Genomic DNA, 16,061 nt, shown 5'->3' on the forward strand with positions numbered 1-16,061 from the left:
TCCATGAGTTAGGGTTTGAGCACAAGATACCTATGCCTTCAGAGGGCATATCAATTCAACATAAGAGGAAGACTGAGACATCATGACCCAAAGTCAGCACAGCATTAAAAGATGTGCAGACTGCTAGATAAATGAAAATCACAGAGATAAGATTGGCCATCAACAACTCCTAGGCGGAGGAACTTGGCTGGCTCAGACAGCAGAGCACGCAACTCTTGATCTCAGGGTTGTAAGTTCGAGACCCATGATGGGTATAAAGATTAGTTTGAAAAAAAAAATTGCAGAAATGCTCTGTCAGATCCTATGAGACCAAAGCCTATTATAGCCATTATTGTTTATTATACAACAAATTCTAGGGGGAAAAAATCCCAAGCCCCAGAGGCTGGCCCCTTTTCTCAAGCAATATTTAGGACAATAAAACTTCAGGACATGTGAATATGAGCAGGATATTGGCATTAGTTGCAATGGTATTTGACCCATCTGTCATATGTCTATGGGTTTGGTCTGTTCGACATTTGTCCAATGTGATACAATAGCCAAAGGCCATTCCTGTATGTTATCTCATGGTCTTCACAACAAACACAGGGTGTAGGCAGGGGAGATCATGATTACTCACAATTCTATAGCTACGGAAACTAAAGTTTGATGAGGTTAAGAGATCTACCAGGAATTGAAGGACTAAACAATTTAGCTTTTCTGTTTCTATTCCAAAACATTTCTACCGATTGAATAATAAAGCTCTTACAGTACAGTAAGGCCTACTTTATAAAAATGATCATTAGCTAATAAAGCAGGTTTTATATATAGAAGGCTATTAAAATGTCATCAATATATTGTGTTGGGTTCTATATCTTTTTCCTATATATTTATTAGTTTTTGCAGGATCACAGGAATATCACACACATCCTCTGTAGGAGTAGTAACTGTAGAACAAAAATGATCCTAGAACCAGATATTCAATTCAACCACATGATTGCTTTTAAGTCAATGCAAAGATCTGAATGAACCTCTGTTTTTCCTAAGGGCAGGTGACTTTGAGGAAATTTGAGTTGCATGACACTGCACAGTCTAGGCTACCAAGATACACTAGAATGGTCTTTTACTGATATCATTGCTCAGGCTTATTACCATCTTTGAAATAACATAGCCTACATCAGTTACTGTCCATTTGGGATCAGCTTTTCTCTTCTCTGCCAACATCCATATCATCTGCCCAACATCCATATTTCTTTTTTTTTTTTTTTCATCACCATCAACAAAAACCTTCTTTATTTTGGCTTTGGGGCTGGGGGCTAATTGTAGTCTTTGGACTGTGAAATAATGCCATGATATACATAGATTGGAAGGACCTTAGATTTATGTGGCCAACATCCATATTTCAATTTGGTCCACAAATTACAAATTTCTTATTGGAAAAAGAGAGGTTTCCATGGTGAAATGCTAATGACTTTTTCAATTCTTAGTAATCCATATATATATATATATACATATATATGTATTTTAAATAAAGTCTTTTGCACATACTTGGAATACAGAGAAGAATATCTGTTTATGGAAGGAGTTAAAAAGCAAAGGTTATGTCAAAGGAAATTTTTATAATAAATTGCAGTTTCCTCTGCAGCACCTCAAAAAGAGTTATTTAAAACAAAGGCATGGTACTTGGTTTATTGACAAAAATGACGGGAAGGGCCTAAGTGAGAAACGTGCATCGCCCTTACAATGACAGAGCTTAATGCTCCGTTAGACCCAGCTCAGAGCTTCATATTCTAGGTTCTTAATGATTCAAACATTTAACACCTGAAAAACTGTCCACATTGACATTTGACCTGGCAAACACCACACCGAGCAGAGAAAAGTCTCTGTATTCAGAGACTCAGTACTCAGAAAATGCAACTTCCTTCATCCTAACCTCTCAGTCCTGAAATAAAAACATTCTGGAAGAAGTTAAATGCCCCTCTCTCTGTCTTGTTTTGGTCGGGATTTCTAGACACTGAAACAACTTCCAAAGACAGAAACAACGTGGATGCCAGCAACAGACACAAATTCTCAACGTCTGTTCATTTTCACGTAATTAATCAGGAACCCACTCCTCTTTCTCTTTGAATCTGTGTCTTTACAAAAAAACAAATACAAAAGAAATACCTGAATCGTATAATAGAATGTGCCTTTAATATTACTACTATTTACTTTCAAAGATTTAAAGGTGTCAAAAACTGGCTATTCCTCAGCCCACTGGCCTGGTGATGAGAAGCAGAAATCAGGAGTAAGAAACCAAAACCCAAGCGACAAGGTAAATGAACTAGATCAACAACTGGGTTAGAGGAATATATGTGCCTCTTACATAAAATAAGATTGATGTTATTTAACCTAGAATTAGTAAGCCAGAAATAACCTTAGAGATGGAACATGTTTTCCAAACCCCTCCTTTACAGCTGGCAAAACAATGGAGTCCCAGAGACATAAACAGCTTGTTCATAATTTAAATGAGCACCAAGTCGCTCTACTAATTAAGTATTAAAATTCACGTAAATGTTGTAAACTCAACTTACTATTTTATTCCCCTCTGGTACCAAGGCTCACATATTTAAATAAATAAGGATTCTAATGGGAGTATAAGGCATGTTTTGGGGTCTGTGCTTTAATTAAGTAGAAATTAGTGAGGATTTAGAATAAAGAAATAACTAGCCAGTTGTCACAATGTTTGATCTGTGTGAAGCATAACTTCAGGGACCTGATAGAGTCAATGACTTTCCCTAAACTATTAACTTATTCCTAAGAAGGAGGGTACAGGGAATTAGATTAATGATAACAAAGGTACACCTCAACTGTAATTCTTTTAAAAAAATAAATAATAACAAAACAAGGATTCCTATGCCTAAATTTAGCAGTGAACACAACTAAACAATTCTGAGATCCGTAACCATAAGCGAAGTCCTTGTCAGGTCACACAGAACAAAAACAAAAAGAGAGGGAGAGAATGATCAAATATTCTATTACTTGAACCATATAATCAGTCTGCTTATTTTTTTGAATAGCTATATAATTTAGATAGCCATCAGACTCTTTGCTGAAAAGACATGAAAATTACAACTCCAGAGCTAAAATTAAGCTTAACTGTAAACCAAGCAATGGAGCTTAAAGGTACCTATGTTTACCAATTATTATTCCATAGCAACAAGCAGCAAGTTAAATAAGATCAAAGGGACCTAAAATTAAAATGGTGAAAAATGATCACTGGGAATGGAATATGATTAATAAAAGTGTTGAAATGGAACAAGAGTTGAGGGAAGGAGAGACATAAAGTAACACTTAGCACTTAGCACTGTGTCCCAGGTGAATCAGAAACCTGAACCAGGTATCCCAACAACCCAGGCAACTAGAATTATTATGCTCAGTTTACAGGGAAGAAACAGAAAGGTTAGGTAACTTGCCTAGGACCACACAGCTAGTTTGGTAGCACAGCTGTTGATGCAAATCTAGATGTGTTTGACTCAAAAATCCACCATCTTTTCAGGTTACCCCCTGAAGTAACCTCTGGATTCATAACCAATTTCTTTTAAAAAAATACTTTAAAAGGATGCTGATCATAAAGACCACAACCCAATCTGTTTTTTCTCTTTGCTCATGTCCAGAAAGACTACAGAATTAAATCTATAAAAGTGAAATAGAGTTCAAGTCAGCTCCACATTTATAAACAGAATGGGTCGCAAACCTTAGCTTCTTTCAAAGTGTTTTCATAAGTTTGGACTCACTTCATCATCACAACATCCCTGCGAGGGGAAGTTCCTGCTGACATCATCCCCCCCCGATGAGGCGTCAGCCACGTGAGCTGCCTGACACCACACAGTACATTTACCAACGGAGCTGAAACTAGGATCTGTATATCCTGACTCTGTCTGTTCCTCTTCCCATCATACCCTTCTGCCTTCAGATGCAAAAGATAAGAATTTCTATACCTGAGACAACACTCCCTCCACCTTTTGTCCTTAAGTGACAAAAATGCCATAATTTCTATGTAGGTAATATAGACTTCACCTTGATATGTGTTCTTCCTATTCCATAAGACCAAATTATGCAAATAAAACAATTTCAAGGTATCATCATCATTCATTTCTTTGATTCTCACCATAATAATCATGCTGAAATGACAATTTAAATCACAGCACCTGTATACAGCAAGTGATTCCATTATAATCTTGAAAATCTACAGCCTAAAACAGCAAAAGCAATTTCTGTTCATACAATACACTAAAAGAATCTAGTATTAGGTAAGATGGAACTTACATATAGCCATTGGTAGAAAAGATGTGCTAAGATATTCAATAATATCCTTGTGCAGAAATGGAGGAAAGGTAGCTAACGTTGATATCATCGTGTAGGGCAAAGTACTCAGAATATCATCATTGAGAAAGGGTAGCAAACATGTAGTTGTATAAAATATCGACTGTCCAAGATCTACAAAACAAAAGTGAGTAATCAGTCACAGAATATTTCGCTATTTAACAAAATATGCTAATTCTACATTTTAAATTCTTGTGAATTGGCTTAAATTATAACCAACTATCTTTCCCTTCCTATTAAGAGCTCTGAGACATGATGCCCAGTGATGTGCATACACAGGATTAGCTCGATGTATGACTGCATTAAGAAAGATAAATACCTAGATCATGAGCTTCTCCTCAACCCTTTATCAGTCTTCAGTAATATTTGGTATTCCCATATTATTCCTGGGTTTCGGAAACTAAAAGTGCTTTCCATGTGATCATGAACCCTGAAATATCCTCTAGCATTCTTATCTCCATTACATTTTATACATGATAACTATGGCACAAGGCCATTAAATTATTTTCTCACTGGAAGCTTTAGAGAAGTCGAGGGAAGGACTGGAAACAAAACAAGGCTATCTCTTCTCCATCAACCAAAGCACACTCTTCCTACATCCGGAGTCTTGGGCAATGAGGGAACATGTGCCTTCCAGCACAGCAGCCTAAAGGAAGCTGTAAATGACTCTCCGTTCCCCTGTGCATCTCATTATGAATTATCAGGGAAGGACGTGCCACCTAATGATAATCTTTCCACCAACACTTAAATGGGAATAGGAAGAGTACCTACCTCTCTTCTAGAAGGACTGTTAACAAGGCTTAAATGAGATTAACATATGCTTAACACAGCACATAATGTGTGCTCCACAAATATTAGTCGTTTTTAGTAATACGAGTAATGTTACTATTATTACCTGCACAAGGAGTAAAAATAGAGGACATTCACCAAAAAAAAAAAAGAAAGAAAGAAAAAAAGAAAGAAGGAAAAAACCCCATATCTAGTTAGCTTTAAAATGCATCTATATCAAATCTTATTATACTAAATATATCTTTTGATAGTTCTGGACCTCCCAATAGATGGGTTACCAATCAACACTTGACAATGAAGACTTTGATCATCTTGCTATCCATTCTAAAAGAAAACTATTAGATTTGTTGGTTTTGCAGCTCCTTTACCTTCTTCATGCAATTCTAATGTCTGATGTTATTTCTGATTAGAATTAATATGCCATCTCAACAGTCACATCGACTGACAACACAGAGGACGAGGCCACAGGGCACCCTGGTGAGCAAGGGTCACTCAAGCTTGGGCTCAAGTTGATGAGACGTAAAATTCACAGGTGTTTTACTAAGAACTAACTGAGGCTATGCATCAAAGACACCCAACTGCACTATAGTCTCGTTACAGAACACTGGTGTGGAAAGGGGCCTGGGAGCTAGAATATTTTTCAAACGAGGAAACCAAGGCCCCAAGAAAGAACGTGATTGCCCAAGATCACCTAACAGGTGGTACCCAAACTACGACAAGAATGCAGCCCTCGACAGTGTCTGTGATGAGGACACAGCCTCCATCCCTGGAGCAGTGGTTCTCAAACTCAGGATACGAAAGAATCACCCAGAGAGCTCATCAAAAATCTCCATTCTCAGGACACACCCCTCAGCGATTCTCAGTCCTGAATCATGGTTTGGGACCCAGAATTAATTCTATGTTCAAGCTCTCTCGGGGATTCTGACATGGTGGAGAAACCCTGCCGTACTGCTTTTTAACCTCTAAGGATAGTCTAGTGAGTTTTTTCCTCTCCTTTAAGCTCTGTTATGCAGAACAAGAACATGGTATATAGATTATAGTGAAAGGTAAAGTCACAACACAGTTGTGTATATAAAAGCAAATATATAAATCATGCCTCCTGAAATTGTCATAACTTAACATATTAATTGCAGTTAAATGGGTTGTGTGAGTTACCAAACTGAATGCTTTTATCTTAATCCAGGGGCTCTCACACAGTGGCCCACCTCAGGACCAAGCAGGTCTAGAGTGACCTCAGGACTGGTTGTCCCAAAGGTAAGGTACTGACAGGCCCACAACCACCATGGTAGGCTCTGCCAGTCTTATGTTCAAAGAGTCGTCTCCTTTAAGTTCTGAGAGGGGATGGGATCCCAGTGAAAGTGACGAGGCTTAAACAGCTACAAAATGATACAACAAGCAAATTTACAAATTTGTACATTTTTAAATATTCACTATAAGATAGAACTGTAAATATAAGAAGAAACAAATTGAGTAGCATTATGTCATCATTTTTATAAAAGTATATATTTTTAAAATTTTTTCATGAGGAACACATCTTACTAAATAAACCATTAAGCATTCTCTTAGGAGAGTTAGCCACAATTCAAAGGTAAAATCACCACCACAATCCACCCACTTCCCAAATTCCAATTTTTCTATGCAGTGAATCTTTGGTTATCATATTTCCAGAGACACAATTATCAGTGCTTTAAAGTTAGAACAAGTGATGTTTTAAACGTTCATTCTCTGCAAAAATCCCTTCTCTTATTGCATGGGTTTTCCATGTGATTCTCAAAAATATAATACTGAATAGTTAAGCCAGAAACATTATGATATTATTGTACTCCTTTTTATAGGTTAGAAGAATCTGGTAAGCAAGCAACATAATGACATTGGCTAAAACACACTGTAGAAAGGGAAAGCATTAAGAAAAGAAGCATGCTCTTCATGGGAGCACCACTCATACTGTAAAGTAGGTACCATATAGAGCTTAGAGCATCACTATACACTCTACGAAGGGCCAACATTTTGTAAGTATTGATGGCTAACAAAATTTAGAAGTGTTCTTAGAGATTTCTCCTTATTGAAACTCCCAGGTTTAAATAAAAAACAAAAACCAACAGGAAAAATAAGTCCCAGGGAGATTCTGTGATTTGCCCCCCAAAAATCACAGAATTAGTCAGTGGATTTGAACTGCTCTCCTTACATTTTATTGCGGGGGGGGGGGTCAAATTTCTAAATCTTAGCCATAATTTCAACAAGAATCTCCATGACAAGCAGATCAAAAGAGGTAAATTTCCATCAGAGCCTGACTCCTCTTTCCAGCCTATTTCCCCTAAATGTAGGCCCACCTGGGTAACATCCCTCTGGCCATAAAAGAGGAAAAAAAAAAAAAAAAGCAGGATGGGAAACACCATAATTAAGTATCTGTGTAAGAAAGGCTTTAGCCACACAAAGACCTTTCAAGCAATTTATTCCAATAACAAGTCTCCAGCACCCATAAACATACATGGACATTCTCAAAGGTTCTGATTAAATGCTCACCGTGTTGGCCATGCTGTAGTAAAGGAACTAGATCCAGGAGAGTCACCAAAGTCACGTAGAGGCCTTGATAGTCCAAAGAAGGGTAGTCTGACAAGTGAGCATCACGACTCTGCAGGCCGCGTTCAGAGGGGGCCTCTCGCAGGACGCTGTAAAGGAGGGAGCGAGTAACAGTAGGGTTGATGGAACTGACCTGCGGTCTTAGAGATGGGGTGAGTGGGAATGGCACAGGAAAAAGACACATGGTCATGGGCACTGTCAAATTGGAGGCATCTTGGTTTTCCTTCTTCCCTGTGCGGGACAAAATGCTGTTGGGGGGACAAGGAAAAAAAAGAGACAACAAAGACACAAAGAACAGCACATTACATTGAAATGACACTCTAAAACAAATAATAAAACTCCAGATACATCCCACATAAGATGCAATGGCTCCACCAGCCGTGTGTGCAAATCGAGTCCGGGTCGCACAGCTTCGTGCTCAGAGAGGTAACCAATAGCTCGAGGGTTCGTTTGTGGAAGTTGCATTGCATCTCATGTGTTATCTGGTTAGTAAGGAGCAAAAATATAAAAATGCATGTTTCAGTGCCAAACCCATGTTTTACAGTTTGTCAAGCTGGTGAAGGAGAGGTTTCCTCGAAGGAAAACCAATGGCTTCGCCGAATGAGTCAGGGCTTCTATTACTAATGGAAACAAGCTTTCAAAGCAAAGGAAGTTTTCAGCAAGACTGTCTTAATCATGTAAGTAAAAACCTGCAAAATATAGGTATGGCACTTGCAGAAACATGTTTTAGCAAAGAATAAACATGTGTGTTTATTAAGAAGGTCTTAAAAATCACATGTTTATTGCATCAAAATAATGTCTATATGTATATTATGATACTGTTTCATGACATTCTGTCAGTATCATTTGAGATAATGAAGTTTAAACAGGCATATGAATTTAGAAATAATACATATTTCTAAAATGTTAGCTAAACTACATTGGAAAAGCTATAAAATAATATATAGTAGATGGTCTGCAGCATATGTTTGTGAACTAATGATAATGGTTATTTATGTGTGTGTGTGTGTTTTTTTATTTTGCATGTTGGGGAGGAAACATTTTATTCTACGAATACAAAGAGTGGCTTATTAAACAGTTACCTTCAAAATTCTAAAGAATAGGCAAGCAGTATCTGTCATAAAGCTGCACATCATACAATAAGATCTCATGTGTTACTGCTGCTACTTACGTTATTATTCAACAAAACTCACTAAACACTAAAGGAAAGATAATTTAGAGAGTTAAAAAAAAGTTTAATGGGAATAAAAATAAACTCTGGAAATAAACTGGCTTTCTTTTAGCCTTCCTTTTAAAATGAAAATGTTTTAGTCAAAGCGATAAAGCAGAAGAGTTGTAAATTTAAAAATAGAAGACATAACTGCTTTGGCCAGATGTTTAGTGTTTTTAAGTTAGGTTATACTATTTATCATTAAAGACAATCGCTATACCTTATAGTGATAGTATCTGCTGAACTTAAAAAATGTTTTTATATAGTACACTTATATGCTATTCAAAGTGGATAACAATTTATGTTTCACTACATAAAAATAACATTGTTTTACACTTAACTCTATATGCATCAAACATTACTAAGTTCTTAGTTAATGGTACTACATTTACCATTTTTACAGTGGTGTCAAGAATTGGTTAGTGTCAGGCATGCTTGCTATTTCAAGTTTACATTTATTTCTATTTACTCTTAGTGCAAAATATGTTACAATGTAAGAAAAATGACTACATGCTTTTTATTTTCCATGTGCCTAATTTACCTCGATTTCCTTTGTCTTCTGTTACCCAATGTCCAGGGAAAAACAATTAATAATAATAAAGATAATTTCAGAATAGTTATGGAATACTTCTTAGCAAGAAATACCTTAAGATTTAGTGTAATTTTTTTTTTTTTTACTTTTAAAGGGATTAAATTTACCTTTTTTGGTGTGTGATGTATTTAACTTAAAGTAAGCTTATACTTTACAATGGGATAATATCAACATTCCAGTACCACCAGATTTTCCGTCAAACTTTATACTTTCCTCATATAACTTGATTACTCTTAAAAGTACCACCTTTAAATGTTATATTCTTGCTAAGCCCAATCACCAAAAATCTGTTTTAATAGAATTCTGTCCCACTAAAATTCCTTTAGAATCACAACAGATGTTAAGTCAGAAATATTATTTCCCAAATTTTAGCCCTAAGTTAGCCTACTACCAGCATCATTTCAAAATTACAAGATGCGGATCTTATAGAAGTGATATAGAAAAACAACATTTTGCCTTAAAGAATAAAATCAGCTATATATCATATATGAATGCTGTCCTTTAAATTAAGCACAGTTCTGTCATCAGACTTTTCCTTGGTGGGGGAAATATAGTACATTATTTTTTTTTTCAAGTATATTTTAGTATTGTTCCAAAGTTTGATATAATTTAACAGACACTAGTCAAATCGACTTTGGAGACTGTTTTGGTATTTTTCCCTTCCTGTATACATAGGGTTCCCAAATGATAGCAGCAACAAGTTAATACATGCAGGGAGGGAGAATGTCAGCATTGAAACAGTAAAACTTCTCTCTCACTGCCTCTAGATTTAATAAGTAGGTGAAGTTGAGAAAAAAATGGCTGAAGATGAGTTATCCATGAAACCAGTTTTAAATCACCATTCATGTTTCAATGTAAGGAAATGTTTTCATTTGTGGAAAAACTAAAGAAGGGCTCATGAGTCAATGTACAATGCATTGTGATTTTATGATGTTTTGTGAAGTTTATTCAGAAAAAAAAACTTATTTCCCCAACCAAACTGTCTAACTTGGGAATGATAAAATCATCTACCCCATCTAAAAGTATTCCCCAGAGGTCTGTACACCCAACCAAAAAGAATATGAAGAATGCCCTGCTCAGAAGAGTTTGACCCAGCAACCAACTTTTCACCTTTCCTTTTCCCTCCTGAGATCCTCTTTATCAAATATTTACTTCCAACATCAAGAGGAACCAAGAGAAGAAGACCCCTGTGGGTACAGAGAAAGATGAGAAGTTGTCCTGAGGTATTATAGCACAGAAAATTAATACATAAAATAAACTTTCTATAAGATTATGAATTTTGACATTTGGATTGAATCTCTCTACACTAAACAAAATTTATTTGACCAAGCTATGCTCTAAAACTACTCTGTAGACCTCAAATCAATAATTGGAAGGTCTGTGTTTTCTTCCTAAGCAATTAAAAATTACAATTCAATTAAGATTTTTGAACTGAGACTAGAATCCCTTTTCAAAATGTATCAAACATTTTCTAAAGAGTTAGCGACAAGTAGCTTTCCTCAAACTTAATGATTTTTAAAAAGACTTCATGTGCTAGCACCTTGAATGGCACCAGCAGAAGATCTGGGGGAAGGAATTCAAAAGACTGTATGACCTAGGAAGACTACAAACCTTTAAATATTCTGCCAGCTAGGGGAAAAGATTCTTAAAGAAGACCTTAGATTTTAAATATGGCCCCAGAATGCTTCCAGTGTACAATGGACAGACTCCCCTGTAGTGAAGGGGGATTAAAGTAGACGATCTTCATAGGTCCTTCTAATGCTAAACGCAAACAAAAAACTAAACTCTGAAGTTCCATGTAAAGTGCGTATCTGTTCTCATACTTAGGTCCCTGCTAAATAAAAAGGAGTACAACTCGACACTCAGACAGAATTTTACCTGGTACCCCAGGTCACCTTTAGATGAAGTAAATGCTCTAGAAAGATTGCTGCAATGGACAAAACTTGGACAAAGTCAACACAGTTCAACAAACATGTGCTGATCCTCTTCTGAGAACCAAACTCTGCTCTATGCTCAAGGGCTAGTAAGATGAAAAATACACAGGACTAACCTTCTACTAACTGAACCCCATGAACTTTATTGTGAATCTAATTAAGAGCTAAGTGGACATATGTGGACTACTCAATGCTGATACAGTCAATAATGGTAACACGATCTCTCTTCTCCTGTCCTCTCCACTCCTTAGATTAACTGAAGTTAAACAGCTAGGCTAATCTCTGCCTTTGGGAAAATGTACAAAACTCTACTGAAATCAGTAAGGGTTATGTGCCATTCATGAAAACCACAGGACTATTCCTCTAAAAATGCAATCCTGACTCAAATGAAGCAGCCAGTACTTAATTTTGCAGATTTTAATAGAAATAATAATAATTCTGGGGCACCTGAGTGGTTCAGTGGATTAAGCTGCTGCCTTCAGCTCAGTTCATGATTTCAGGGTCCTAGAATCGAGCCCACATCAGGCTCTCTGCTCAGTGGGGAGCCTGCTTCCCCCTCTCTCTCTGCCTGACCCTCTGCCTACTTGTGATCTCTGTCTGTCAAATAAATAAATCTTAAAAAAAAAAAAGAAAAGAAATAATAATAATTCTGACTTCCTTGAGAATATCCAAACAGGAAGTTGGAGGATTACTCTGTGAGAATTCATCTCTAATTCTTTCTTCATGTTTCATCCCAAGAATCTGGATTCTGAAAGCAAGAAGTGTTTCTGAATGTAAAAATCAATGAAAATGCAAAGGGAACCATCTTGTTAGTAAGTAGAAGATCTTACTATACCAAATACCCAGGTCATCTCATTAGTCTTGAACTAACAGTGTAAGTAAAATAAAGAAATGTAGATATGATTGGTATAGATACATAAACCACCAGTGAAAGTGGTCTGTCATAACTTGGACCAATATACAGGACAATAGTTTAAGTTCTATATTTCTAGTAAGCAAAAGAAATGAAAGAGTTTTGAATTGTTCTTTTATTGTTGTCGTTGTTGTTTTTAATGCTGAGATAGGCAAAGAGAAGAATGAAACTGCATTGGGTTCAGCCCAAGAGTTGAACCTGTAAGTACTAAAGTCCAACCCATGACATGTTACCCTGCTTGGGTTTTCACTCTTCCTCTTACTACATGTAAATATGGGCTATAGGCTGTCAACTCCACTCTGACCTGCTGCTATCCACAACAAATTGCTAAGTGAGAGAAAGAGCTAAAACATCTGGGAATTGAAACGCTGTCTATGTGACACTTCAAGAAAAGCTAAATTTAACTTCCAAAAAGTTGGCAAGGCTTTGCATGAAGCACTTCCCTTCCTCCCTTAATCTCAGGGACAGCTGAAACTAGGCCTTGGTCTCAGAAGGGAGGCTGGTATTCCCAAAGGCTAAACCCAAGTTTTTACGAAGAGAAGCATCTCCATACCATGCTAACCAGCAGTACTTGGGAGAAGCAGTGTCATGTAATTATTGAGTGTGTGTGCTGTGGATGAGGACCACCAGGGTCCAATGCTGGTTCCAACACTTACTAGATGTGTCACTGTGAGCAGTTTATGAAACCACTCTATGCTTTAGTTTCATTGTTTGTAAAATGGGTATAAGACTACACTCATTTCATAGAATTATTAAAAGGGATTACATGAGATGACATGTAAAGCACTCGACACCTATAATTACTGGTATTATCACACACAATGGCTATGATAATGGCAGCCATTTTGTTACTCTTGCCAGTAGGAGTCATTGCTGATACTGTCTCCCGCTGAAAAGGGACTCCGCTCAATTGAACAAATTGAACAAATTACCTCCATCCCAGTTTTACCATTTCAATGTTATCACCCATGGCCATATCCTAACGATCCATCACTCAAGAAAATGGAAATTTCATGTCTTGCGAACATGGCTTCAGTATCTCAAATTTCCAAAATTCCTGATACAATGACAAAGATTTAAGCAGTAGGCTTTAAAGTGCCAATGGGAACATCAGTTCCTTGGCAAAGTGAATTCAGATTTTCCTTCCTACTGAAAAATGGCTCTCACTTTGCGAACTCCCAGAATTTGTGATAAAGGAAAGGACTCGCCATTGAGAACTCTGACCTCAATGACAAAAAGGAGAATTCAAAAGAGCAGACTCAGATGCTTGGTGTATAAACTTGAACTGCTTATCACTATGAAAATTGAAAAATGCTTCCCCCACAATGTGAAAAGAAGGGAAATTGCCCCTAAGGTCCTCGACTCGGCAAGTATGAAATACCTGGGCAAGTCTAAAATCCATGAATTTGATACACAGAATCCCTTTAAAAGAGAACAGGGGCACTAAGTGTTCTAAAGAAGACAAGGTATTCCAAAGAACAAGAACAAGCCCTTCCCAGCAGGGCTGAGAAGACCTGTAGCTGACTTGATCACATTAAGCCTCTTCTGCAAAGCGTTCGGTTGGCCCATGGCTGAGCCCTGACTGCTGGGACCTCCAACACCAGGGTCACGCCCCTCAGTCCCCACTGGTGTTCTGTTCCTAATTCCCATCTCACAAAAATGTTGCTAAAAGAAACAGTAGCAAGTCATTTTGCATGTTTCCAAAAATCAGATCTGTAGCACAAAGATCATGGTCAGTAAGGGAGAGACTGAGCCTTAGAATTTAATGGAAAGGAAAGGGCTCCCCTCCCTTCGTGGCTGTGATTTCCCAAACACCTGAGTGGTTCCCCTCCATCTGCCTATTTTACCTATTCCTAATGAGAACTGTAAAGGAGGTAAGTACCTTCTGTCTCTGTGTCACAGTCAAAGCGGCCAATGCTTCCTGCTCCTTGTCCCCCTCAGAGTGTCCACATCAATTGTCAAACATACTGAATGCAGATGGTTATTCCCAGATCGTACTTCAAGTAATAAGATATACTATAGATAACCTAAAATGCTACTTAATTCTGCTTTTATTGAAGACCATCTCCTATTCTTAATTTTAGCAACATAAATTCTCCTTTCCACCCCACTCTACATTAGTGCCAGACATAGAACATTTTACCACTATATAAATCTCTTGAGAAGATGTAAAATGAGGGAAAGCAGGCTGTAGCCATGCAACCCATTTGGTTTTTTCCACTTAGGTCTGTGATCTGATCTGCTACATACCCCCAGAGAACCTGAGTCCAGACTCTTCTGGCAGGGCACAAGAAAACAGAAGGCCCTTCAAAACTTTCAGTTCAATAAAAGCTTAGGTCCCAATCAATTCAGCAGTACTACCTAATAATTCTTTCAAAGTAGAGGATATTTTAAAGCTTACCTTAACAAGGTCTGAGAAAAGTATTTCAGGGTGTTTGCAATATCTGTCCCTGAAGGTACAGGATAAATGTTGTGAAGAACCCGGTTATGATATTCTTGTAAGTACCGAATCTTGGAAGCAACTAGATAAAAGCAAAACAAAAGAAAAAAAAAAAAAAACAAAAAAACAAAAAACAACAAAAAAAAAAAAAAGAAAGAAAGAAAAATCATCTTGTAATATGTATTAGGTACATAGTTTTTGGGTTTTTTTTTTTTAATGATTAGGTACAGAATTTAATAAATATTTTAAGGAAAATATGTTAAATTTTTACTGGAATTCCATGTTAGAAACCATTTAAAAGACCTTTAATTTTTTATCATTATATTCAGCACACAAATTTTTTTTTACTTATCTGCTTAATATCCTATTCATAAATTATCTGTTATTTTTTTATCACTAAGAAAAGCAGTATTCCAAATCATTTTATAACCACCCCCGAGTTAGCTTATTATTAGCAAAATAATAATAGATATAATCTCTACTACTAGAGAATTATATTTAAGATTGCTGAACTAAAACTAAAGGAGAAAACTCAAAGGTCTTTCAACAACACTTCAAAAATCCTAAAATATAGGGAGTCTCTTGCACAATGGCATCAGTCAAAACCAGATTTTTAATTCAATCCATGATCATTAAGACATGTAACGTATTTAGTGAATGTCTGAACAGCAAGAATATGTTATGAGGAGAGTAACTTGGTGAGTATTAAGTAAGAATATAATAATTGGGTGGTAATAAAAATATAAAAAATGAATGTCACATTTTTCTTCCAAGGACTTTCATAAATTAGGAGACTTCCTAATAGCTTTTCTGAGCACGGCTGCTCACATCTTCAAGATTCAGGAGGGACTAAATGGGCTTGTTTACCCTCCTACACCTACCTGGAGTCACCAGCATTGTCCACATTCCTGACCTGACCTTTGACCTGGCTGCAGTGAATGGCCCAGTTCTAGTCATTCCTCTTTGCAAATCCCAAGGGGCCATGATGATCACCGTCTCTCACGTCTCCTCTTCCACAGAGCTCTCAACACTGTCCATTTGTCCTTTCAATCTTTACGGCTACCAAGGGAGCCTTTTAGGTGGTATGGCTCACTGTCAGCAGTTAACAGAAGACATATCAAGTCCTGGAGAAGCAAGATCTTGCTGTTCCCAACAGCCCACGGATACAAGCTCCTGGACGCATTCTAACTGAAATGCTGGTGTAAGCAACTTAAGAAAAGTCAAAATGCTTTTGACAGGCGTGGGACGTAGAATCACAGAAT

The 16,061-nt window shown here is 37.0% G+C and overlaps 1 protein-coding gene across 8 annotated transcripts in view; it reads right to left on the reverse strand.

Moving 5' to 3' along the window:
• UNC79 (unc-79 homolog, NALCN channel complex subunit) overlaps window positions 1-16,061 on the reverse strand; it is a 240,734-nt gene that overhangs the window by 190,253 nt on the left and 34,420 nt on the right. For 6 of the 8 annotated variants that reach the window (XM_044230474.1, XM_044230473.1, XM_044230472.1 and 3 more), the window contains exons 1-4: window positions 15,681-15,850; window positions 14,761-14,881; window positions 7,654-7,958; window positions 4,285-4,455 (exon numbers count right to left, since the gene is read on the reverse strand). In XM_044230474.1, the coding sequence (XP_044086409.1) occupies window positions 4,285-4,455; window positions 7,654-7,958; window positions 14,761-14,881; window positions 15,681-15,783 (700 nt within the window). In that variant the 5' untranslated portion in view covers window positions 15,784-15,850. Of the gene's footprint in view, window positions 1-4,284; window positions 4,456-7,653; window positions 7,959-14,760; window positions 14,882-15,680; window positions 15,851-16,061 lie in introns of those variants that run through there. The other 2 variants (XM_044230471.1, XM_044230469.1) reach the window with 2 other exon arrangements.

This window comes from Neovison vison, chromosome 13, assembly GCF_020171115.1.
Source record: "Neovison vison isolate M4711 chromosome 13, ASM_NN_V1, whole genome shotgun sequence".
Taxonomy (NCBI): Eukaryota; Metazoa; Chordata; class Mammalia; order Carnivora; family Mustelidae; genus Neogale; species Neogale vison.